This window comes from Peromyscus maniculatus, chromosome 2, assembly GCF_049852395.1.
Source record: "Peromyscus maniculatus bairdii isolate BWxNUB_F1_BW_parent chromosome 2, HU_Pman_BW_mat_3.1, whole genome shotgun sequence".
Lineage (NCBI taxonomy): Eukaryota > Metazoa > Chordata > Mammalia > Rodentia > Cricetidae > Peromyscus > Peromyscus maniculatus.
The window spans coordinates 166018694-166042766 of record NC_134853.1 but is presented as its reverse complement, the minus strand read 5'-3'; the positions used below and the strand labels follow the sequence as shown (position 1 = coordinate 166042766).

Here is a 24073-nt window from a genome sequence, read left to right as displayed (position 1 = left end):
TGTGCTTGGGGGCAAAGGCTGGGTGCTGGATCTTTTTTTTTTTTTTTTTTTAATAGGGTCTCATGTAGTCTAGGCTGGCTTTGAACTCAGTATGTAGGCAAGGGTAATGACATGATTCTCCTGCCTGAGCCTCCCAAATGCTATGATCACAGATGTGGACCACCACACCAGGTATTTACAGTGCTAGAGTCTAGTTTATGCCTACTACCAACTGAGTTGCAATGTCATCTAAAGAGTCAGTTGTAATATAGATTAAGCACAGGCATTACACATTAGTGTGCATATGGGCTTCTCAAGAGAGAGTTGCCGAGTATTGGCTCTTTTTATTTCTAGTACCTGTGAACACTTCTGAGAAACAGTAGGCAGTCAATGAATAATACAGAATGGCTAGAATTTAATTTCCATTTTCATGTGTTTACTAAATAAATAGTCCCTAAATGTGACTGCGGTGCTTTGAAAATAGGGAGAGATTTAAGTCAAGAATAAAAATCTCTGTGTGTTTTGGTTGTGAGCCTAGCCTTTAACGGCTGAGCCATCTCTCCAGCCCGGTGGTGGCGCACGCCTTCAATCCCAGCACTCGGGAGGCAGAGGCAGGCGGATCTCTGTGAGTTCGAGGCCAGCCTGGGCTACCAAGTGAGTCCCAGGGAAGGCGCAAAGCTACACAGAGAAACCCTGTCAAGAAAAAGCAAAAAAAAAAAAAAAAAAAAAAAAAAGTCTCTGTGTGGTACACATCCTGTAATCTCAGCACTGGGAGGGAGGCAGGAGGACCTGAAACAGAATTGGCTACATAGAAAGTTTGAGGCAGCCGGGCAGTGGTGGAGCATGCCTTTAATCCCAGCACTCAGGAGGCAGAGGCAGGTGGATCTCTGTGAGTTCGAGGGCAGCCTGGGCTACAGAGCGAGATCTAGGAAAGGCACCAAAACTACATAGAGAAACCCTGTCTCGAAAAACGAAAAAAAAAAAAAAAAAAAAAAGAGAGAGAGAAAGAAAGAAAGTTCGAGGCTACTTTGAACTACATGAGGCCTTGTCTAGAAAACAAAACAAACAAAACCCCCTAAATATGCAAACATGTAAATAGATTTATTTTTAAAAAAGAAGGGGAACCTAGTGGGGTATGTGGGGCGAGTGAGGAGTTAGGAGTGCATGTGACTAAACCGCAACGTTAACATATTAACTATGTAAAACCACAAGAAAAGATATTCCATTAAAAATAGAGAACAGGGACTGCGGGTTTTCCGGTAAACAGCAAGGTAACTCGGGCACAGGGCTTTACCCTTTCTGCCTGCAGCCCGCCCCCATCGACAGGCTCAGGTCTTTCTACTTTGGTCTGGCCTGGAGAGCGAGAGCGAGCGCTCTTGGGAGAAACTTGGGCCGGCGGCGGTCGATTAGTCAGGCCTCAGGAAGATGGCGTCCTCGGAGCAGGCAGAGCAGCCGAGCCAGGTGAGGGGAGTGGGGCCGCCCCGCCGCGGCTGGCAGGGGTCGGGGCGGGAGCGGCGCGCGGCGCGCGGCCGGCAGGGAGCCGGCGACCCCGAGTGCTGGAAGCGGGAGACCCCCGACTTCGTTTTCCCTCCGGGCCCCGCCCCTCTCCGGGTCCTCCCCGCCCGGCTCCTACCCCGGTGACCCCTCTCTCAGCACATTCCGGAGTTGGGGTCTCAGCCGCGGCCTCAGGTCCCCGCTTCCCGCCCGGCGGCCCCGAGGAGCCGGCTGGACTTCGTCGGGGAGGATGGCGGGCCCCGGCCAGGTCCTCAGCCCACCGATGGGAGGGCCCGCCGGAGGAGAGCTGGGAGGCTCGTTGGTACCCGGCTGTCCCCCGTGGGGAGGGCCAGGACGACTTCCACTCCCTCCGCCTCAGCCCCTCCAGTGCCAGCATCTCGGTCTTCGGGCATCTTGGGGCTTCCCTTACCAAGTTGGAGGGTCGTTCCGAGGACTTCTTCCCTCTCAGTGCGTTGGTAGAGAGTGGACGGACTGTAAATAGCAGGCGCCACCGAGCTGTTCGCTGAGGATCCAACCCTCGCTTCTCTGGGTTTGGTTTTCTTGGCCAAGGATTCCCCCCCAGAGTTCGGCTCCTGCAGACTGAACCAAATCCCGCTTCAGTTACGGGCCAGGGTGGACGCTTGGGCTTCTGCGGTGGGGAAGTAGTGATGCGGAGGCCTCTGAAGGGGTTTATAATCCAAAGGAGGAGTGGGGTGAGGAAAGATGCTAAGAGACAGCCCCTTTATTGCGTGTGTGCTGTCATGCGGAAGACGAGCTATGCTTACTTTCAGATGTTGTTTATTTGTGTGTATATGCACGAGCCCTGGCGCTGGTGGAAGTCAGAGGACAACTTTGCCGGAGCCAGAGGTGGAGCCTCTACCTGCCGAGCCGTCTCTTTGGCCACCGAGTGGTGTTTAGTATCTAACTCTTGTCTACCCTTTGTCAAGTGCAGAAGTGGGTTGCAAGGTTTTTCAACTGCCCTAAGTCATGTGCACCACTGAGCCTTGATTTCAGCCCACACTACGTGTGACTACACTAGTTGGCCATCTGTGTTTAAATTAATTAGGATAGACCCAAGAAGAAACAAAAATTAGCCTGGGAATCTCATCATTCATCTCTCACCTCCTTGAAGCACCTTGAAGAGTTTTCAGCCACTTGTCAATATTTCACTTCCTTCCTAGGCAGAGGACGACCACTTAATATTTCTTACTGTCTTTCTCCTCATGATAAGTCAATTAGAGGAAACACACTTAAAGGAGTTGGACACTTAGATCAGCCTCTGTTAGTGTATGAGTAACTCAGGAGGATGTGTGTGCTGTAAGACAGCAGAAACCATTAGGAAGGATCCTGGGCTTCCCACTGCCCAGGGTTCTGGACTCCGGAGTGTCTGAAAGAGGGATTCTCCCCTTTCTTGTGTTATCCCACCTAGTTTGCTAAACTGCCCCGGTGCTCAGTGCCTGAATTTTTCTGAACTGATTAGGAATGGAATTGAAATGTGTCCACAGTTTCTGATAACTCCAGGACACTTCCAGTTTTATGAAGGGCACTAAAAATCTTCCCACTTGGAACCCTTGGTGTGCTTAAGGGTTCCTTTGTTTCTAGGGGTCACCCTCTTTGTGGAAGGGGCTGAGCTCTCTTGCTCTCGGCCTCTCTCTCTCTCTCTCTCTCTCTCTCTCTCTCTCTCTCTCTCTCTCTCTCTCTCTCTCTCTCTCTCTCCAGACAGGGTTTCTCTGTGTAACAGAACAGCCCTGGCTGTCCTGTAACTCACTGTGTAGACCAGGCTGGCCTCGAGGGGTCTAAGGTCTCGAAGGGTTTGGCCAGCGCTTGTTTGGTTTCGGCTGCCTCCCCTTTGCCCTCCTTTCTGAAGCTGATAGAGACGGGATTGCATCAGAATGTGCTGGCAGCCTGCGGAGAAAGTTGAACTCTTTGTCATGTTCTGTCACTAACTCTAAGTTGCAAATACACACTTAAAATATGTATGTATCCATATCCCAGCACTCAGGAGGCAGACGCCAGCCTGGGCTGATCCACAGAAACGCTGTCTTGAAAAGCCATACATATGTGTGTATGTGTATAGTCCAGGCACGACCTTCCTTCCTCAGCTTCCTGAGTGCAGAGATTGTAGGCTTACACCACTCTTCTAGGCTTGAGTACACTTAAGCATTACTTGTTTATCTATTTTTGAGACAACAATTCATGTAAACCAAAAAGCCTTGAGCTTTACATAGCCTAGGGTGACCTTGAACTTCTGATCCTCCTGCTTCTATCTTACAAGTGAGACTTCATGCATATGCTACCAAGTCATTGGTGATAGAGATTGAAATAGGACCTTGTGTATGCTAAGCCGGCATTCTACCAACTGAGCTACATTCCTAGCCTCAATTTTAATTAGAAAATCTTTTAATTAATTAGTTAACTAACTAATTGTTTTTTTTGAGACACAGTCTTACTATGTAGCCCTTAGTTGGCCTGGAACTCACTATGTAGACCAGGCTGGTTTCAAGCTCCATCTGGCTCTGGGACCTGAGTGCTGAGATTAAAAGCATTTGTCACTATGCCCAGCTATTATATTTTGTGTGTGTGTGTGTGTGTGTGGGTGTGTGTGTAGGCCAGAGGTCAAGCTATCTCAGTAACAGGCCAGAGGTCAATTAGGTATGCTCTTCAGTTGTTCGTTATTTACTTTATATGTATGGGTGTTTTGTCTGCGTGTATGTCTGTATGTTCTTGGCGCCTGCAGGTGCTAGAAGTGTGCTTCTCAGCCCCCCGGAACTGGAATTACAGACTGTTGTGAGGCTCCAGGTGGAGGCTGGGAATCAAGCCTGCATCCTCTGGAAGAGCAGCTAATGCTCTTAACTGCCAAGTCACCTCCTTTAGCCCCATGTTCTCTACCTTACTTATTGACTTTTCTACCTTATTTTTTGAGGCAGGGTCTCTCATGAACCTTGACTGTGTGGATTTGGCTGGACTGGCCGGCCTGTGAGGCCCAGCAAGCCTCCTAACCTTGCATCTCTGGTACTGGGATTACAGGCGTGTGCCTCCGTTCAAATTTTACCTGGGTTCCTGGGGTTGAACTCAGGTTCTCGTGCTTCTGCAGCAAACACCTTACTTGTTGAACCATCTCTTCAGTACCCTTCAATGTATTTAACACATTTTCCCTTCAAATATTATTGTGTGAGTGAGTGTGTGTGTGTGTGTATGATGTATGTGTGAGTTCAGGCGAAAGTATGCCACAGTGTTTCTGTGGAGTTGGTTCTCTCCTTCACCTTTATGTGAGTTCTGGAATCAATGTCAAGTTATCAGTCTCATGTGACAAGTGCTGTTATCTTCTAGGATGTATAGACTGCTCTAAGACCATTTGTTCTTTCTCTTTTCTTTTTTTAAAGGCAGATTTACTATTTTTTTTAAAATGTGTCTGTGTGTGGGTGTGAACACAGGAGTGTAGGTGACTTCAGGGTCCAGAAGAAGCCGGATCCTCTGGGGCTAGAGTTGCAGTTGTGAGCTGTCAGACCTGGGTGCTGGAACTGAACTCTGTTTTTTGTTTTTTTGAGACAGGGTTTCTCTGGGTAGTTTTGGTGCCTGTCCTGGATCTCGTTCTGTAGACCAGGCTGACCTCGAACTCACAGAGCTCTGCCTGGCTCTGCCTCCTGAGTGCTGGGATTAAAGGCGTGTCGGGAACTGAACTCTTATGCCTTTTTTAAAATTTTCAACTTTTAATTTAATTTTTTTTGAGCATAAATATCTATTTGTAACAAAGGAGTTGTGTACAGTGTTGGAAATCTACAACTTCTTGTTACATTCACATTTGCACTTCACCTTTTTAAACAAACATTTATAATCATTATTTTATACAGATATAGATATGTAAATACGACATCGAGGTCAGTGTTCCTTCAGCATTTTCCACTTAAATGTTTTTTTGATAAAAAAGACTAAAATTTACTATTTCTTTTTTTCCTTTTTTTTTTTTTTTTTTTTTTTTGGAGCATAAATATTTATTTGTAACAAAGGAGTTTGTGTACAGTTTTAAGAAAAACTCTTAGGCCTTCTTAACCACTGAATCATGTCTGTAGCCCACTCTAAGTGTACATTTTAAGAGAGCCAGTGCTCACTGCATTTGCCTGACAGTTCTTCATTTGAGCAGAGTGGTGCTGAAAAGACTGTTGGATAATTCCCCAAGCCTGGCTGTATAGTTTACAGACCCAGGGGCTGGACCAATGTTTTGTGTCTCAGAAAGTTCGGGAGTTGGACTCGTGGTATCATCTCTGGGTTTCTAGTGATGAGTGAAGAACCCTCTTTGCCTTTGAGGCAGGGTAAGGTGCTAAAGCTCACCTCTCTGGCCTGGTATTCTAGCTGGTAGATACTAGCTGTGAGATCTGGCTAGGTTGCTTAACTTTATCCTCTATCTGACTCTATAAAGTAGGAAAAGACTAATGCTATCTCATAGGGTTGCTCTGAAGATTAAGTGGGTTAATTTATGTAAAATGCTCAGTTTACCTGACAGAAGTGTTCCGTTTAATACATTCTGGACTTGCACTCTTAGATGGGTGGAGGTCTTTCATTACAGCATTTGCTGTATGATTTTTGTATGTTGACCACTACTCTAGTGAAGTTCTTTTCTTTGTTTTGAAGTAATTTCTCTTGATAATTGAAAAGATGCCACAAATGCCCGTGACAAATGCCACTGTTTATGCTAGCAGATTCTACTGGTTCTTTCATGATGGCAAAGTATAATTTTATAATTCAGAGAGTTGTTGGAATTCCATTTTTTGCTTCATATTCTGAGGCAGGACATTGAGTTCTACACCAGCCTGATGCTTGCTACCAAGACCGAGGATCTGGGTTCAGTTCCTGGAACCCACGTGATGGAAGGAGAGAACCAATTCCTGCAAACTGTTGTCTGACTCCTACCCCCCCATGCACCCACGCATACATAAATAAATGTAACAACCCCATAACTTTAAAAACTTTTAAGTCTGAGCTACCTAGGAAGACTGTTAGGTAAGTGATATAGCATTTACCCAGAACATGCCGGCTCTGGGCTCTAGCCCTCGAACTGTAGGACTCATACAGCAGGACTTAGGGACCTAACTGGCTTGTCAGGCCTGGAGGCGTCTCACAGGCTCCTGAGGCTATTGTTTATAGATGGTTCCTATCTTGAGTTTTCAGATTTGTTCTCACATGTTTAGATGAAGTTAAATATTTCTTGTGAGTCTATCATCCAAGCAGCACTGTGTTCTCAGTGACTTGTATCTGGAGTCACTGGCACAGTCTTTTTATTGTTGGGGATAAGTTTGGTTGCTTGTTTAAGGTAGTGACTGTCCTATCTCTACGTAAGGTAATTTTCTCCTTCCTTCCTTCCTTCTTTTTCTTTCTTTTTTTTGGTTTTTTGAGACAGTTTCTCTGTGTAACAGCCCAGGCTGTCCTGGAACTCACTCTGTAGATCAGGCTGGTCTTGAACTCAGAGACCTGCCTTGCTCTGCTGGGATTAAAGGTGTGCCCCACCACTGCCTGGCTGTAAGGTCATTTTCTAAGTGAGTGGTTTTCTTTGTAATTTTGCTAGTTGTTGCTTTAGATTCAACATCTCAGTGTGTGATGAAGTCCTTCGTCCCCTGAACTTGACTGCAGAGTCCACGAAGTGTGTGGTGGTTACTTAATGAGTTTGAGGCCTTGTGGTGTACCTGTGTAACTACCACCAGGCCAAGATCAAAATAGTTCTCTGTCCCTCAGTGTTCTGTTATTTCCTGTGAACCTCTCTGCTCTGGCTTCGGTCTCTACAGGTAATTTTAGTCTTTCCTGTAATTTCACACAAATGAGTTTATAACCTATTTTTTTTTTTTTAGGCTTTTCTTGGTCATAATGTTTGTGAAATTTGCCATCTTCTTTACCTGTAAAATTCATTACTTTTAAAAATACATTATTTATTTATTTGTATGTGGTGTGTATTTGTACACATGTACACAGAGATCTGAGGACAACTTGTGGGAGTTGGTTCTCTCCTTCCACCCTCTGGGTCCTTGGATTGAATTAATGTGTATGTGTGGGTATATCTGTGTGAGTATGCCATTTGTGTGTGTGTGCACCTCCAGAGGCCAGGAAAGGGTGTTGGACCCCTGGAATTGGAGTTCGAGGTGGTAGTGAGCTGCTGCCAGCTGTTCCAGGCCTCAGGAGGAGGAGAAAGCTCTCAACTTGTGCAGCATCTCTCCAGCCCCTGCTGGAGCTCTTCATCTCTCCTTTGTGTGTGCTGGGTGCATGCATGCACATGTGCACGCTTATAGTTCTGAATATACATGTACGTGCCTATATGTGCGCATGTGGAGGCCAGAGAAAGGCATCAGCGGTCTGCTTTGTTGCCCTGTCATTCACCCTTGAGCCAAGGTCTCTCACTGAACCTGGAGCTTGCTGGTGTTTCTTGTTTTGTTTTGAGCTAGGCTGGCTGGCTAGTAAGCCCCAGTGAGTCTTCTGTCTCTGCACATACCCAGTTCCAGGTCCAAGTTACAGTTCCACGTTTGCCTTTTACATTGGTGTTGGAATCCGTCCTCATGGTGTGTAGTAGGTGCTCTCGCCCCCAAACTGTCTTCCTTGGCCAAGGCCTCAGCTAGTCTTAAAAAATGTGTTGCTGGGTATGGTGGCGCAACAGATGAATGTTCCAAGTTCTCCTTTGTGCCTTTATATTGATTTTTACTAAGATTTTAATATGAGGATAGTAAAAGCTTTGCTGCCAATTTCAGTCCAGCCTTGGATCTCCCAGTAACTTGTGTGTCTATATGTGTGTTCATGTGTGTGCCTGCTTGTGTGTGTGGAGACCAGAGGTTGATATCAGGTGTTTTCCTCTGTTGCTCTCCTCTTTTGTTGTTTTGTTTCTGTTTGCTTGTTTGTTTTGAGACAGGGCGTTTCTATGTAGCTCTGGCTATCCTGGAACTACCTCTATAGACTATAGACCAGGATGGCCTTGAACTCACACCTTGCCTCCACCTCCCGAGTACTGGGATTAAAGGCAAGTGCCACATGTTTGGCTGTACTTTTATTTTTGGGGGACAGGGCTATTGAACCTAAAGCTCACTGATCTGACTAGACTAGCTGGCTAGTCAGCTCCAAGAATCCCATGGCTACTTGCCCTTGTGCTGGTCTTATAGAGAGATGCACTGCCTCACCTGGCTTTTTGCCTGGGTGTCTGGGAACACAGTTTGAGTCTTCATGCCTCCATGAGTGCTTTAATGGCTGAGCCATCTCTTCATCCTCTAGTGGTAAATTTTATAGCTCTAAGTCAGGTACAATAGCTCGTGCCTAAAATCTCAGAATATAGGAGGCTGAGGCAGGAGGATTGTACGAATTGAAGGCCAACCTGGCCTACAGAGTCTCACCTCTCTCCACCTACCACCCCCATCCTCACACCCCAGAAATAAAGTATCCTTTTAAAAAATCCTACATAAAAGCTTGTTGGAGTTACAGGGATTGAGTGTAGCCCACAGGTCAGTTGGGAAGAGAATAGTAATTTTCATTACGACCTTCCCGTTTAAGCATGTCTACACCTACTCAGATCTTTTTGTTTTTCTCAGTCGTGTCTTACAGTTTTAAGTGTGTAGGTCACAGTATTTATAAGTTTTGTTTATTTTTGGTTTTTGACACAAGGCCTCCTTATGTAGCCCATGCTTGTTGTGGAATATTTGTTTAACTATGCAAAGATGCGTTGTGTTTGTTTAATTATGTAAAGATGTGTTGCTCTTGTACCTTGCCTGCCTAAGGCACCTGATTTGTTTAATAAAAAGATGACTGGCCAATAGCGAGGGAGGAGGCATAGGCGGGACTTCCAGGCAAGGAGAGGAAGGAGGAGGAATTTAGGCTTGGGGAAGAAAGAAAAAGAGACAGCAGGGAGAACCAGGGGCTGGCTAACCAGCCAGCCAGACATGGAGGAAGCAGGAAAGTAGGACATATAGAATGAAAGAAAGGTAAAAAGCCCTGAGACAAAATGTAGATGAAGAGAAACAGGTTCAATTAAGTTCAAAGAGCTAATGGGACAGGCCAAAGCTAAGACTGAGCATTCATAATTATTAACAAATCTCTGTGTCTTTACTTGGGAACTGATTAGTGATCCAAAGAAAAGCCCAATCAGTACACATGCTGGCCTTAGACTCATTCCTGTCATGCTTTTACCTTTCAAGTGCTAGGATTGCAGGCGTGTGCCACCACATCCAGCTTTCATTTCTTTCTAATTGTTTAATGCTAGTGTATAAAATGAAATTATGGGTTTGTGTCTTGGGCATGTGTCTGCAACCTTGTTAGACCTGGTTTTCATTTTGGTAGCATTTTGTAGATTCCACGTGGTTTCGATAGATGATAGTATCATCTGCAAATAAAGGCAGCTTTGCTTTTGTTCTTCCAGTTTAAACTTCCTTCTTCCCCTCCCTCCTCTTCCTCCTCCCTCCCAGCTGCTCTTCCTCACCTCTCTGTCCAGCTCCTTTTATTTTTTGTTTTATTGTATTATCTAGAACTTAAAGAATGACCTCAAAGTGATAGTGAGCATGAACATTCTTTCCTGTTGCTGATCTGGAGGGATTGCATGTAGTCCTCCACACTCAGGTACGACGTTAGCTGTAGGCTTTTTGTAGAAGTTCCCTTTATCAAGATGAGGAAACTCATATTTGATTTTTTTTTTTTTAGCTTGCTGAGTTTTTGTTGTTGTTTTTATTATTATTATTATTTTATTTTTAGACAGGGTCTCTCTACATAGAGCCCTGGCTCTCCTGGAACTTACTATGTAGATCAGGCTGGCCTCACACTCACAAAGATCCACCTGCCTCTGCCTCCCAGAGAATGCTAGGATTAAAGGTGTTCACCATTATGGCTGGCTGGTTGAGTTATTGTTTTGAGATAGAGTCTTGATATATAGACCAGGATGGCCTTGAACTTTTAGCAATCCTCCTTTCTCTGCCTGCTGAGTGCTGGGATTATAGGTGTTTCTGTGCCACCACACCAGGATGGCTTGTTTCTAAGAGACATGGTCTTGCTTCCTTGCTGGGGCTGACCTCAAACTCCTGGCCTCAAAGGTGCCATGCCTTAGCTTGATAGCTAGGACCACAGGTAGATCACTACTTCTTGTCTTTGTATTTTGTTCTCAAAATATTGTGTGTGGGGCTGGGGCACTTGTTGCTCTTTCAGAGGACCTGGATTTGGGTCTCAGAACCTACAAACCCACATGGTGGCTCACAATTGTTTGTAACTCCTGTTGATCTGATGCCCTCTTCTGCTCCGTGACCCTCCATGCATATGGGGCACAGAAACTCACAGAAGCACACATACCCTCATGATAAATAGATACAAATTTTAAAATAATTATGTGTTTTGTGGTTGGAGTGATAGCTCAGTGTTTGAGGGCACTTGCTGCTCTTTTAGAGTACCCAGGTTTGGTTCCCAGCACACAATGACAGTTTACAACTGTTTAAACCTCCAGTTTCAGGGGATCAACACTTTCTGGGCTTCTGCAGGCACTACAAATGGTATACACAGATGTTGACAAAACACTCATACACATAAAAATTTCAAAAGCAAATTGTGGGGCTGGGGAGATGACTCAGAAGTTAAAAACACTGGTTGCTCTTTCAGAGGACCTGGCTTTGGTTCCCAGTACACATGGCAGCTCATAACCATCTATTATTCCAGTTCCAGGGGATCTGACATCTCTTCTGATCTCCTTGGGGACCAGGCACCCATGTGATACACATACATACATGTAGGTGAAACATTTATACATATAAAATACAAAATAAATATAAAACATTATAAATAAATAAAAATCTTAAAAAATGTATGTAAGTTTTGAATGATGTGTTGTTGGTTGTTTTTTACTCTTTTTCATTTTTTTCTCTTTTGGGGGCCTGCCACTCAGCTCCCAAATAAACACACATGGAGTCTTATTATTACTTATGAATACCTGGCCTTATCTTGGCTTATTTCTAGACAGCTTTTTTTTTTTTTTTTCTAATTAAGGTAGATTTTTTTTTCTTTTTTCTTTTTTCTTTTTATATATATTTTATTTTACAATACCATTCAGTTCTACATATCAGCCATGGTTTCCCCTATTCTCCCCCCCTCCCATCCCCTCCCCTTACCCCCAGCGTACCCTCCATTCCCACCTCCTCCAGGACAAGTCCTCCCCCAAGGACTGCGATCAACCTGTTAGACTCAGTCCAGGGAGGTCCAGTCCCTTCCTCCCAGACTGAGCCAAGTGTCCCTGCATAAGCTCCAGGTTTCAAACAGCCAACTCATGCAATGAGCACAGGACTTGGTCCCACTGCCTAGTTGCCTCCCAAACTGATCAAGCCAATCAACTGTCTCACCTATTCAGAGGGCCTGATCCAGCTGGGGGCCCCTCAGCCTTTGGTTCATAGTTCATGTGTTTCCATTCATTTGGCTATTTTTTTTCAATAATTGAGTAAAACTGAAATTTATTATAAGCCACAGTCATCCTGGGGACCTCCATGCTATATATATAGCCTCTATGGTTCTATGGGTTGTGGTCTGATTGTTCTTTATTTTATATCTAGAATCGACCTATGAGTGAGTACATACCATAACTGTCTTTCTGGGTTTGGGTTACCTCACTCAGGATGATTTTTTTCTAGTTCCATCCATTTGCCTGCAAATTTCATGTTTTCATTGTTTTTCTCTGCTGAGTAGTACTCCATTGTGTATATGTACCACATTTTTTTCATCCATTCTTCCGTTGATGGGCATCTAGGTTGTTTCCAGGTTCTGGCTATTACAAATAGTGCTGTTATGAACATAGCTGAGTATGTCTCTTTATGGTATGAATCAGCATTCCTTGGGTATATGCCCAAGAGTGGCATGGCTGGGTCTTGAGGTAGTTTGATTCCTAATTTTCTGAGAAACCGCCATACTGATTTCCACAGTGGTTGTACAAGTTTACATTCCCACCAACAGTGGAGGAGTGTTCCCTTTGCTCCACATCCTCTCCAACATTGGTTGTCATTGGTGTTTTTGATCGTAGCCATTCTAACAGGTGTAAGGTGGTATCTCAGAGTCGTTTTGATTTGTATTTCTCTGATGATTAAGGATGTTGAGCATTTCTTTAAATGTCTTTCAGCCATTTGTAGTTCTTGTTTTGTGAATTCTCTGTTTAGCTCTTTAGCCCATTTTTTAATTGGACTGTTCAGTACTTTGATGTCTAGTTTCTTGAGTTCTTTATATATTGTGGAGATCAATCCTCTGTCAGATGTGGGGTTGGTGAAGATCTTTTCCCAATCTGTTGGCTGTCTTTTTGTCTTATTGACTGTGTCTTTTGCCCTGCAAAAGCTTCTCAGTTTCGAGAGGTCCCATTCATTAATTGTTGTGCTCAGGGTCTGTGCTGTTGGTGTTTTATTTAGGAAATGGTCTCCGGTGCCAATGCGTTCAAGAGTGCTTCCTATTTTCTTTTCTGTTAAGTTTAGTGTAACTGGATTTATGTTTAGGTCTTTGATCCACTTGGACTTGAGTTTTGTGCATGGTGACAGATATGGATCTATTTGTAATCTTTTACATATTGACATCCAGTTGTGCCAGCACCATTTGTTGAAGATACTTTCTTTTTTCCATTGTATAGTTTTGGCTTGTTTGTCAAAAACCAGGTGTTCATATGTGCATGGATTAATGTCAGGGTCTTCAATTCGATTCCATTGGTCCGTATGTCGGTTTTTATACCAGTACCAAGCTAGACAGCTTTTCTTAAATGATCTCGTCTATCATTTGCCTCTGGACTTTTGTCTTTCTCTATTCTATATACCTTTCTTTACTCTTACTCTGGTTGGCTGAGTGGCTGGCCCCTGATGTCCTCTTCCTTTTCTCGTTCCTTGATCCTCTCTTGTTTCCCAATCCCTCTTTTTCTCCTTCTTCTCCTTCTATTTATTCTCCCTGCCTGCCAGCCCTGCCTGTCTTGTCTCCTGCTTTGCTATTGGCCGTTCAGTTCTCTATTAAATCATCAGGTGTTTTAACAGGCACATTAACACAGCTTCACAGAGTTAAACAAATGCAACATAAAAGAATGCAACACATCTTTGCATCATTAAACAAATGGTCCACAGCATAAACAAATGTAACACACTTTAAAATAATATTCTACAACAAAGATGTCCTTTGCTCTTTTTGGTATCTACTGATAGTTGATCTTTTTGTTTTCTTTTCTTCCTTTGTTCTGTTAATTAGTTTTATTTTGTTATTTCATTTATTTGATATATTTTCTTGGTCATGATTTATATAGTACTACCCCCTTTTATATGTTACTGGGTTTGATATGTTCATATTTATTTATCTTGGGTTTTTTTTTTTGAGATAGGGTCTCTCTATGTAACAACCCTGGCTGTCCTGGAACTCACTCTGTAGACCAGACTGGCCTTGAACTCACAGAGATCCACCTGCCTCTGCCTCCCAAGTGTTGGCAATAAAGGTTGCACCATCCCTGCCCATTTTTTTGGTTATTTTTATATTTATTTATTTATTTATGTTTTTTGAGACAAGGTTTCTCCGTGTAGTTTTGGTGCCTGTCCTGGATCTTGCTCTGTAGCCCAGGCAGGCCTCGAACTCACAGAGATCCGCCTGGCTCTGCCTCCAGAGTGCTGGGATTAAAGGCATGTGCTACTGCAGCCCAGCTCTAGAGGGTTATTTTGAATTTAATTATTTGTTTTTATATTTATTTATTTATGTGGGGGTGGGGCTTGCATGTGCTACACATGCATGTAGAAGTCATAGGACAACTTTTGGGAGTCAGTTCTCTCCTTCCACCATGTAGGTTCCAGAGATGGAACTCTGATCATCAGGGTTGGGGGCAGGTGCCTTTATCCGCTGAGCCATCTCTCCAGCCTTATTTATTTTTCTGAGACAGGGTCTCATGTCCTTGAACTCATTATATATGGAGAATGGTTTTGAACCTCGGAGCCTCTTGCCTCCACTTCTTGACTGCTAAGGAATTACAAGGCTGTATCTGTACCTGGCTTATGCAGTGCTGGAGATGGAACCCAGGGCTTCCTGTGTACTAGGCAGTCACTCTGCTGATTGAGCTACATGCCTAGTGTGCTCCCCTCCTGCCCCTTCAAAAGTTTTTTATTTCAGTTTTTAAAAAACATTTATCATTGTGTGTGTGTGTGTACCTACATGCTTGTGAAGTCAGAGAACTACTTGCAGGATAGTAGTTGGCTCTTAACCTTCCACCATGTATGTCCTGGGGAATCAAACTCAGGTCTTCAGATTTGGAGGCAGGTGCCTTTATCCACTGAACCATCTCACTGGACAATCCCCCTCCCCCTTTTGGTGTGTGTATGTTGTAACCCATCCACCCCCTGTGTGTGTGTGTGTGTGTGTATGTGTGTGTGTGTGTGTGTGTGTGTGTGTGTGTCTACTTGCTTGTGCACATGAATGTAGAGGTCAGAGGCTAATGTCCAGCTGTCTTTCTGTCTTATTGTTTTACCCACCCTCCCATCTGCCTTTCAAGTGAATGTGCATGTGTGACTGTGTGTGTGCATGTATGTGTATACCTGCGAGCTTGTGTGTGTGTTTGTGTGTGTTCCATAGCACGCATGTGAAAGTCAGAGGACACTTTTTGGGAGTCTGTTTAAATTCAGGCCGTCAGACTTGGCAGCAAGCCTTCTGAACCCTCTCACCCGCCCTTTACCATATTTATATAGTTACTTATTTTGGTTGTTTGAGACAGGGTCTCTCTGCACAGCCTGGCTGTCCTGGAACTCACTCTGTAGATAAGGCTGGTCTCAAACTCACAGAGATCCTACTGCCTCTTCCTCTGCTAGGATTAAAGGCCCTTTAAAACATTGGGATTTTTTTGTTTATTTCTGGAAATGTGAAAATTACTAGTTTTTGCTAGTAATTTTGAAGTTTTCTTTCTTTCTGTTACTGATTGAGATGGGGTGATGAAAGCCAGATATGCCATAATCCCAGCATTCAAGAGGCTAATGGAGAGTTCAAGGCCAATCTTAGCTACAGAGCTAGACCTTGTTTCAGACAACACAGATTTACAAAACAAACCCACGAACAACCACTAGAGGTGTCTGTGTTCACCAGCCCAGCTCCTCTCTGGCTTCCTGTCCTGTGGATCCAGGTTTGCATCAGTATCATCTTCCTCCTGTGGATGCACTTTCTATTGCTCGCTCTTTCTTTTTAAAAATATTTTTCTGTATGTGTATGTGTGTGTGCCTGAGTGTATGTGTACGTGTACCAAATGCACCCAGTGCCAGTGGCAGTCAGAAGAGGGCATTGGGTTCTCTGGAACTGGATCTGTAGGTGGTTGTGAGCCACCATGTGGTACTGGGAACCTAACCTGGGTCTTAAGTGCTCTTAATCACAGAGCTATCTCTCTAGCATTTCTTTTTTTGAGGCAGGGTCTGGCCATGTAGACCTGACTGGCCCTGAACTCACAGAGACTCACCTGCCTCTGCTTTCTGACTTCAGGGATTATAGGCATATACCACTATGCTTGATCTTTTTCTTTTAAAAAATACATTTATTGCTTTTTAAAGAAAATTATTTTGTACATGAATGCTTTTTTTTATTGTGATCAAATCTACCCTTACTCCCTTATCCAATTTACCTAATTCCCTCCCTGTATGCACGTCCCCTCCCAACTTGATGTTACCTATCTTTCCAACTATCTGTCTATCTATCTATCTATCTATCTATCTATCTATCTATCTATCTATCTATCTATCTATCTATCATCGAGACCAGCTAGTGTTGGCCACATGCAGGTGGGTGTAGGACTGTCCACTGTAGCATGTGTAACCTACTAGGAGCTGGAGAGAAACTGTTTTTCTCTCCCTGGGAACTGATGACTGCCTGTAGATTCTGAAGTAGAATGGGACCTTATGAGCCACCCCCTCTGTTTATTGGTTTTCTGAGATAGCTTTCATTCTGTGGTTCAAGTAGGCTTCCAACTCTCAGTCTTTCTGCCTCCATCTCCTGATGCCGGGGGTAGAGCATGTAGGACAGCATCTGGCTGCCTCTTTCTTTCTCTTTCCCTCTTCCTCCTTTTAAAGGTATCAGTTTATTCAAGTTCTTGATGAGAAACTTAGAATGTCACTTGGTAAGGGTTAAAGTGGAAATGAGTTGCACCTATTGGAGCAGAGGATTGGCCTTGACTTTTCTGTGGCTTTCTGATGACCTCTGCTGTTCTGTAGCCTTGTATTCTCTCTCTGCATGTGGAAGATCTCACCTTCCCAAAGGTCTGACTTTCTTTTTTCCCCTTAATTTCTTAAATTTACTTTTATCTTATGTGCATTGGTGTTTTACCTGCATGGATGTCTGTGTGAGGGGGTCAGATCTTGGAGTTACAGACAGTTGTAAGCTGCCATATGGGTGCTGGGAATTGAACCCGGGGCCTCTGGAAGAGCAGTCAGTGTTCTTAACTGCCGAGCCATCTCTCCAGCTCCTTGTTCTGAGTTCCATGGCATTTTCTTTTTAAAAATTACGTTTTTTAAAAATCTGAGTCTGCATGAGTATATGTGTAGCACGTGTGCTCGGGAACACACGGAGGCTGGAAGAAGGCACCAGGTCCCCTGGGACTGGAGTTTCAGGTGGTTGTGGACCACCACCTAGGTGCTAGGAACTAAAGCCAGTTCCTTAGCAAGAGCCACAAGTGTTCTTAACCACTGAGCCACCTCTCCAGCCCCAGAACTTCTTAAAGTACCAGTACAGTGTTTGGGAAATTTTCATGTTGCTAGAATTTATGTTTACAGAGGTGGTGATGGCAGACGTTGGGTGTGTACTTTGCAGAACTTACCCGAGGGAAGATGGTCCAGCAAGTCAGCTGCTGCCTGGCCTCTCTTCCCTTATGGCCCCATTGAGGATGACCAGAGAGGTCCCCAGCTCACAGTTTTCTCATGGTGACTGCAGGGAACACCCTACCCCGTGTTCAACAGCGCTCAAGGTGCCTCTTCAGTAGAAAAACATCTGGGCATTTTTAGAGTCATCACCTGATTTGGTGACAATAGTAAGAATCTTTCTTTCCTATCATGGATTTAATGGCTAAGGGCCACCTCTCGTGCATGGCCTTTTGGAACACAGCTGGTCAGGAGCACATGCCAGTTCTGAGGAAAGTCGGGTTTCCCTTCCTGGCCACTGTGGCCTCAAGCTTGGCATTTTTAACCTGCTGGATTAAGACACCAGCCGCTTGGCTTCAGGTTTCTTCTCCTTAGTATCTAGTGTCTCAGCTTTTTATCTACAATTTGAGAGATGAAAGAGCAAGAAGGTTTGTCTTTGTTTTGTTTTGTTTTGTCAGGGTCTCTCTGTGTAGCCCTGGCTGTCCTGGAACTCTCTATGTAGATCAGATCTCTTCAAACTCAGATCTGCTGCCTCTGCCCAGGAGTTGTGGGATCAAGGGTATGTGTCACTATGCCCAGCCTGTTTGAAACACAGTCTTACTAATATATTCATTCATTCATTCATTCATTCATTCTCTCTCTCCTTTCTTTTTTTGTACTGGAGACTGAATCTAGGCAAGCACTGTATCCCTGAGCTATTTTTTACAGCTCTTTTAAAATTATTATTAATTCTTTACCTTTTATTATGAGACACAGTCTTTCTCACTTCTCCCTAGGCAGGCCTTGAACTTGTGATTCTCCTGCCTCAGCTTTGAATACCTTTGATTACTAATTTACCTGAGCCACCAGGCCCAGTACTAATGTCTTGACACTTGTGCTAACAGATTCCTCTCTCCTTTCCTCCCCAGCTCTTTCACTTCCTTTGTTTTCATTTTGGAAGGACAGCTTCACTGGATAGAGTTCAGAGTTGACAGCCCCGCTGGAGGATTTGACAGATAGATTCCGTTATGTTGTAGCTTGTACGGTTTTTGAAGTCTCCCTCCAGTCACAGCTGATTCTGAGTAGTCTTGGGCAATGTTCTCTTTCTCGGATTGCTTGTCAGATTTTCTCTTCATGTTGTGTGTGCTCTGATTTCCTTGAGTGTGTGTGTGTGTGTGTGTGTGTGTGTGTGTGTGTGTGTGCTCTGATTTCCCCGAGTGTGTGTGAGAGTATGTGCCATGATTTCCCCGAGTGTGTGTGTGTGCCCTGATTTCCCTGAGTGTGTTGTGTGTGCCCTGATTTCCCTGAGTGTGTGTGAATGTGTGCCCTGATTTCCCTGAGTGTGTGTGAGAGTGTGTGCCCTGATTTCCGAGTGTGTGTGAGAGTGTGTACCCTGATTTCCCCGAGTGTGTGTGTGTGCTCTGATTTCCCTGAGTGTGTGTGTGTGTGTGTGCCCTGATTTCCCCGAGTGTGTGTGAGTGTGTGCCCTGATTTCCCCGAGTGTGTGTGTGTGCTCTGATTTCCCCGAGTGTGTTGTGTGTGCCCTGATTTCTCTGAGTGTGTGTGAATGTGTGCCCTGATTTCCCCAAGTGTGTTGTGTGTGCCCTGATTTCCCCAAGTGTGTGTGAGAGTGTGTGCCCTGATTTCCCAGAGTGTGTTGTGTGTGCCCTGATTTCCCCGAGTGTGTGTGTGCCCTGATTTCCCTGAGTGTGTGTGAGAGTGTGTGCCCTGATTTCCCTGAGTGTGTGTGTGTGCCCTGATTTCCCCGAGTGTGTGTGTGCCCTGATTTCCCTCAGTGTGTGTGTGTGCCCTGATTTCCCTGAGTGTGTGTGTGTGCTCTGATTTCCCCGAGTGTGTTTGTGTGTGTGTGCTCTGATTTCCCCATGTGTGTGTGTGTGTGTGTGTGTGTGTGTGTGTACTCTGATTTCCCCCAGTGTGTTGTGTGTGTGCCCTGATTTCCCTGAGTGTGTGTGTGTGTGTGCTCTGATTTCCCCGTGTGTGTGTGTGTGTGTGTGTGTGTGTGCTCTGATTTCCCCGTGTGTGTGTGTGTGTGTGTGTGTGTGTACTCTGATTTCCCCCAGTGTGTTGTGTGTGCTCTGCTTGGCACTTGTCAGGCTTCTTGGCTCTTTGTGCCTATGGTTTTATTTACACTTTGACAATTTTCAGCCATTGTTTCTTCACTGTTTTTCTACCTCACTCTTTTTTCCTGGTTCTTGTAGCTAGAGTTTTCTCCAGTCCTGCTTGGCCCACGGTCAGGACAAATCTTTCTCACCCGCCAGGCACGCAGCTGCTCAAACCCAACCAAGTAAACACAGAGACTTATATTTCTTATAAACGTATGTCCATGGCAGGCTTCTTGTTAACTGTTCTTATACTTACATCAACCCATTTCAATTAATGTGTAAGTTGCCACATGGCTTGTGCCTTGCCAGCATCTTAACATCTTCTCATGGCGGCAGCTGGCAGGGGCTCCCTGCCTCAGCCTTCCACTTCCCAGCATTCTCTTCTTTGCTTGTCCCACCTATACTTCCTGCCTGGCTACTGGCCAATCAGCATTTTATTTATACAGTGCGATATCCACAGCAGGTTCTATAATAAAATGTGTGATGATGTTTAATAGACCACAGATCTGGCTGACCACTGAGGCTCATTTTTCTTCATATTTTCTTCATTTTGGTTAGCTTTTCCCCTGTTTTAAGTATACTTACTTTTTCTTGCCCTTACTCTCTGTCGTCCCTCCCTCCCTTCCTCCCTCCCTCCCTTCCTTTCTTTGCTGGGATTAAAGGCATACACCACCATGACTGGCCCTGTTGTTATCATTTTTAAAATCTTTATTTGTGTGGATAGACACATTTGTGTGTATGTGTGCATGTGGTATATTGTGTGGATAGACACATTTGTGTGGATGTGTGCATGTGGTATATTGTGTGGATAGACACATTTGTGTGGATGTGTGCATGTGGTATATTGTGTGGATAGACACATTTGTATGGATGTGTTCATGTGTTATATTGTATGGATAGACACATTTGTGTGTATGTGTGCATGTGGTATATTGTGTGGATAGACACATTTGTGTGGATGTGTGCATGTGGTATATTGTGTGGATGGACACATTTGTGTGTATATGTACATGTGGTATATTGTGTGGATAGACGATTTGTATGTATGTGTGCATGTGGTATATTGTGTGGATAGACACATTTGTGTGGATGTGTGCATGTGGTATATTGTGTGGATGGACACATTTGTGTGGATGTGTGCATGCGGTATGTTGTGTGGATAGACACATTTGTGTGTATGTGTGCATGTGGTATGTTGTGTGGATAGACACATTTGTGTGTATGTGTGCATGTGGTATGTTGTGTGGATAGACACATTTGTGTGGATGTGTGCATGCGGTATATTGTGTGGATAGACACATTTGTGTGGATGTGTGCATGCGGTATATTGTGTGGATAGACACATTTGTGTGGATGTGTGCATGCGGTATATTGTGTGGATAGACACATTTGTGTGGATGTGTGCATGCGGTATATTGTGTGGATAGACACATTTGTGTGGATGTGTGCATGTGGTATATTGTGTGGATAGACACATTTGTGTGGATGTGTGCATGTGGTATGTTGTGTGGATAGACACATTTGTGTGGATGTGTGCATGTGGTATATTGTGTGGATAGACACATTTGTGTGTATGTGTGCATGCGGTATATTGTGTGGATAGACACATTTGTGTGGATGTGTGCATGCGGTATGTTGTGTGGATAGACACATTTGTGTGGATGTGTGCATGTGGTATATTGTGTGGATAGACACATTTGTGTGGATGTGTGCATGTGGTATATTGTGTGGATAGACACATTTGTGTGGATGTGTGCATGTGGTATGTTGTGTGGATAGACACATTTGTGTGGATGTGTGCATGTGGTATGTTGTGTGGATAGACACATTTGTGTGTATGTGTGCATGCGGTATATTGTGTGGATAGACACATTTGTGTGGATGTGTGCATGCGGTATATTGTGTGGATAGACACATTTGTGTGGATGTGTGCATGCGGTATATTGTGTGGATAGACACATTTGTGTGGATGTGTGCATGTGGTATGTTGTGTGGATAGACACATTTGTGTGTATGTGTGCATGTGGTATGTTGTGTGGATGGACACATTTGTGTGTATGTGTGCATGTGGTATGTTGTGTGGATAGACACATTTGTGTGTATGTGTGCATGTGGTATGTTGTGTGGATAGACACATTTGTGTGGATGTGTGCATGTGGTATATTGTGTGGATAGACACATTTGTGTGGATGTGTGCATGTGGTATATTGTGTGGATAGACACATTTGTGTGGATGTGTGCATGTGGTATGTTGTGTGGATAGACACATTTGTGTGGATGTGTGCATGTGGTATATTGTGTGGATAGACACATTTGTGTGGATGTGTGCATGTGTGACCAGAGGAGGAGGGTTGTCACTCCCCACCTTATTCTCTGAGACAGGACCTGGAGCCAGGCTGCTGGCCAGCAAGCCTCAGGGAGTCTCCTCTTTCCATTCTCCACAATGCTTGGATTACAAGTAGATGCCATGTCCAGCACTTTTACAGGAGATCTGGGGATGTGAACTTGGGTTCTCATGCTTAAGCAGCAAGCACTCTTTCCCGCTGAGCATCTCTCCAGCTCCCTCATTTTCATTTTATTCTTTTTTATCTCTCTTTTCAGTTCTCTTGTGGAGTTTGGCAGGGCCTGGGCCTGCCTCTAGAAAAAGGTATTGGGGCCATTTGGTGGTGAAGCAGTTGGTGGTGGGCAGCTGGGTGTAGCGAATTTCTAAATGGTCAGCACAGAGAAAGTATCTCCACAGCTGGGATTTGAACTTACAGTGGAGAATTGCTTGGGATGGTTTGTGGCTCATGTTGGAGCAGACCAGAGGTGAGCTCATCTACTTTCATGATCTCCTAGGAGGGGGCAGCAAGTGTGGGCAGTGTCAGAAGCTGGTGTCACCATAGCATGACCGCACCGGCTCTGTCAGGCACTGAGGCCACTGTGGGAGCCACAGCATAGCCTGATACCAAAGCGCTTTAGGTTCACTGCCACCCACAAAGGGCTTATTTTTATTTTATATGACACTTTTCATATCCAGAAGAGCTACTTTATTTTTATACCTTATTTTAAAAAGATTTGTGTCATGTATATGATTGTTTTTCCTGTATTTATATATGTGCATCATGTTCCTACAGTGTGGGGGAAGTTGGGGAGGGAGGTCAGAAGAGGGCATCAGATTCCCTTTAATAGGATACAGGGTGGTTGTGAGTACCGTGCGGATGCTGGGAACTGAACCATAGTCCTCTGCAAGAGCAACAAGTGTGCTTAACCACTGAGCTTTTTCTCTAGTCCCCAGTACATGTTTTTCTTTATGCACTTGAATATAACTATTGACATTCCTTTATCCTCTCCTCCTTCCTTTCTGTTGCCTTCCCAGTCCCCCTCCCTCCCTCTCCTTCTCCCTCCCTCTCTCCAGGATCTTTGTAGCTTAGGCAGTCTTGGAGCTTCCTGTGTAGTAAAGGCTGCTCTTGAACTCCTGATCCCCTGCCTTCACCTGGAGGTGCTGGAATTAGTGGCCTTTTAGTACCATACTCAACAGAGAATTTTGATGGGATGCTGGCTATTGTAAATTTTACCTCTACTGTTGTTGTGAATTTTATGCTCAGGATCTAGTTGTTTTTGTTTGTTTGTTTGTTTGTTTTTCAAGACAGGGTTTCTCTGTGTAGCCTTGGCTATCCTGGAACTGACTTTGTAGACCAGGCTGGCCTCAAACTTGCATAGATCTGCCTTCCTGAGTGCTGGGATTAAAGGTGTATGACACCACCACGTGGCAATTTTGTGTATTTTTTAACAAACAAATGATTATGAATTTATTTAGTGTATGTATGTGTTTGTGTGTGTGGAGGTCAGAGGACTTGCAGGAGTCAGTTCTCTCCTTCTACCACGTGGGTTCTAGAAATAGAACTCAGAGTGTCAGGGTTGCTGGCAACCCTTTCCCACCGAGCTCTCCCCGTTGTCCTCTTGTGTGGGGTTTTTGCTTGTTTGTTTGAAACAGGGTCTTGCTATGAGGTTTAGGCTGGCCTTGAACTCAGGATCTGTCTATCTCAGTCTCTTGAATGATAGTATTACAAGTGTGTGGCAACATACTGGGCTGGATTTTGTGGTTGTTAAAGAATGTTGGGCTTTGTTCTGAAGGGGAGGTTGTGATTCCATCAAGTCTTTCTCTTCCTTTTCTTCTTTTTCTTTGCACAAGTGGATTTTTTTGTGCTAGAGTCAAGGCCAGAAGAGGGTATCAGGTATCCTTTTCAATTGCTCTTCCTAGTCTTTTGAAGCCTGGTATCTCTTAGACCTGTTCTGGAAACCAGCAAGCCCCAGTAATCCTCCTGTCTGTCTCTGCCCCTCAGAGCTGGGGTTACAAGTGTGTATGTACCTGGCTTGTTACATGCGTGCTGGAATTCTAACTCTGGTCTTTGTGATTGTACATGTGCTCCTAACCACTGAGACATCTCCCCAGCCCCTCAAGTCCCTCTTTTAAGTTTTGTTAGAGTAGCCTGCTCTGGGGATAACTTGACAGCCCCCCTTCGCCAAGATGAAGACTTTGAGGTGTCTGTGGAATGCCCTGAGTAAGCAGGACACTGTATTTTAACAGCTTGGGGTCCAGAGCTCTGCAAGAAACCTGAGACTGCTTCAGTTCACCGCTTCTTCCTCACCTTTGTTTTTGTTTTTGTTTTTTGAGACAGGGTTTCTCTGTGTAGTTTTGGA

The 24073-nt window shown here is 44.5% G+C and overlaps 1 protein-coding gene across 1 annotated transcript in view; it reads left to right on the top strand.

The window, feature by feature from the left end:
• The first annotated feature begins 807 nt into the window (after positions 1-807).
• Positions 808-24073, top strand: part of Pex14 (peroxisomal biogenesis factor 14) — a 150208-nt gene continuing 126942 nt past the window's right edge. The window contains exon 1 of the mRNA XM_076563519.1: positions 808-1440. Coding sequence (XP_076419634.1) covers positions 1405-1440 — 36 coding nt within the window. The 5' untranslated portion in view covers positions 808-1404. The remainder of the gene's footprint in view (positions 1441-24073) is intronic.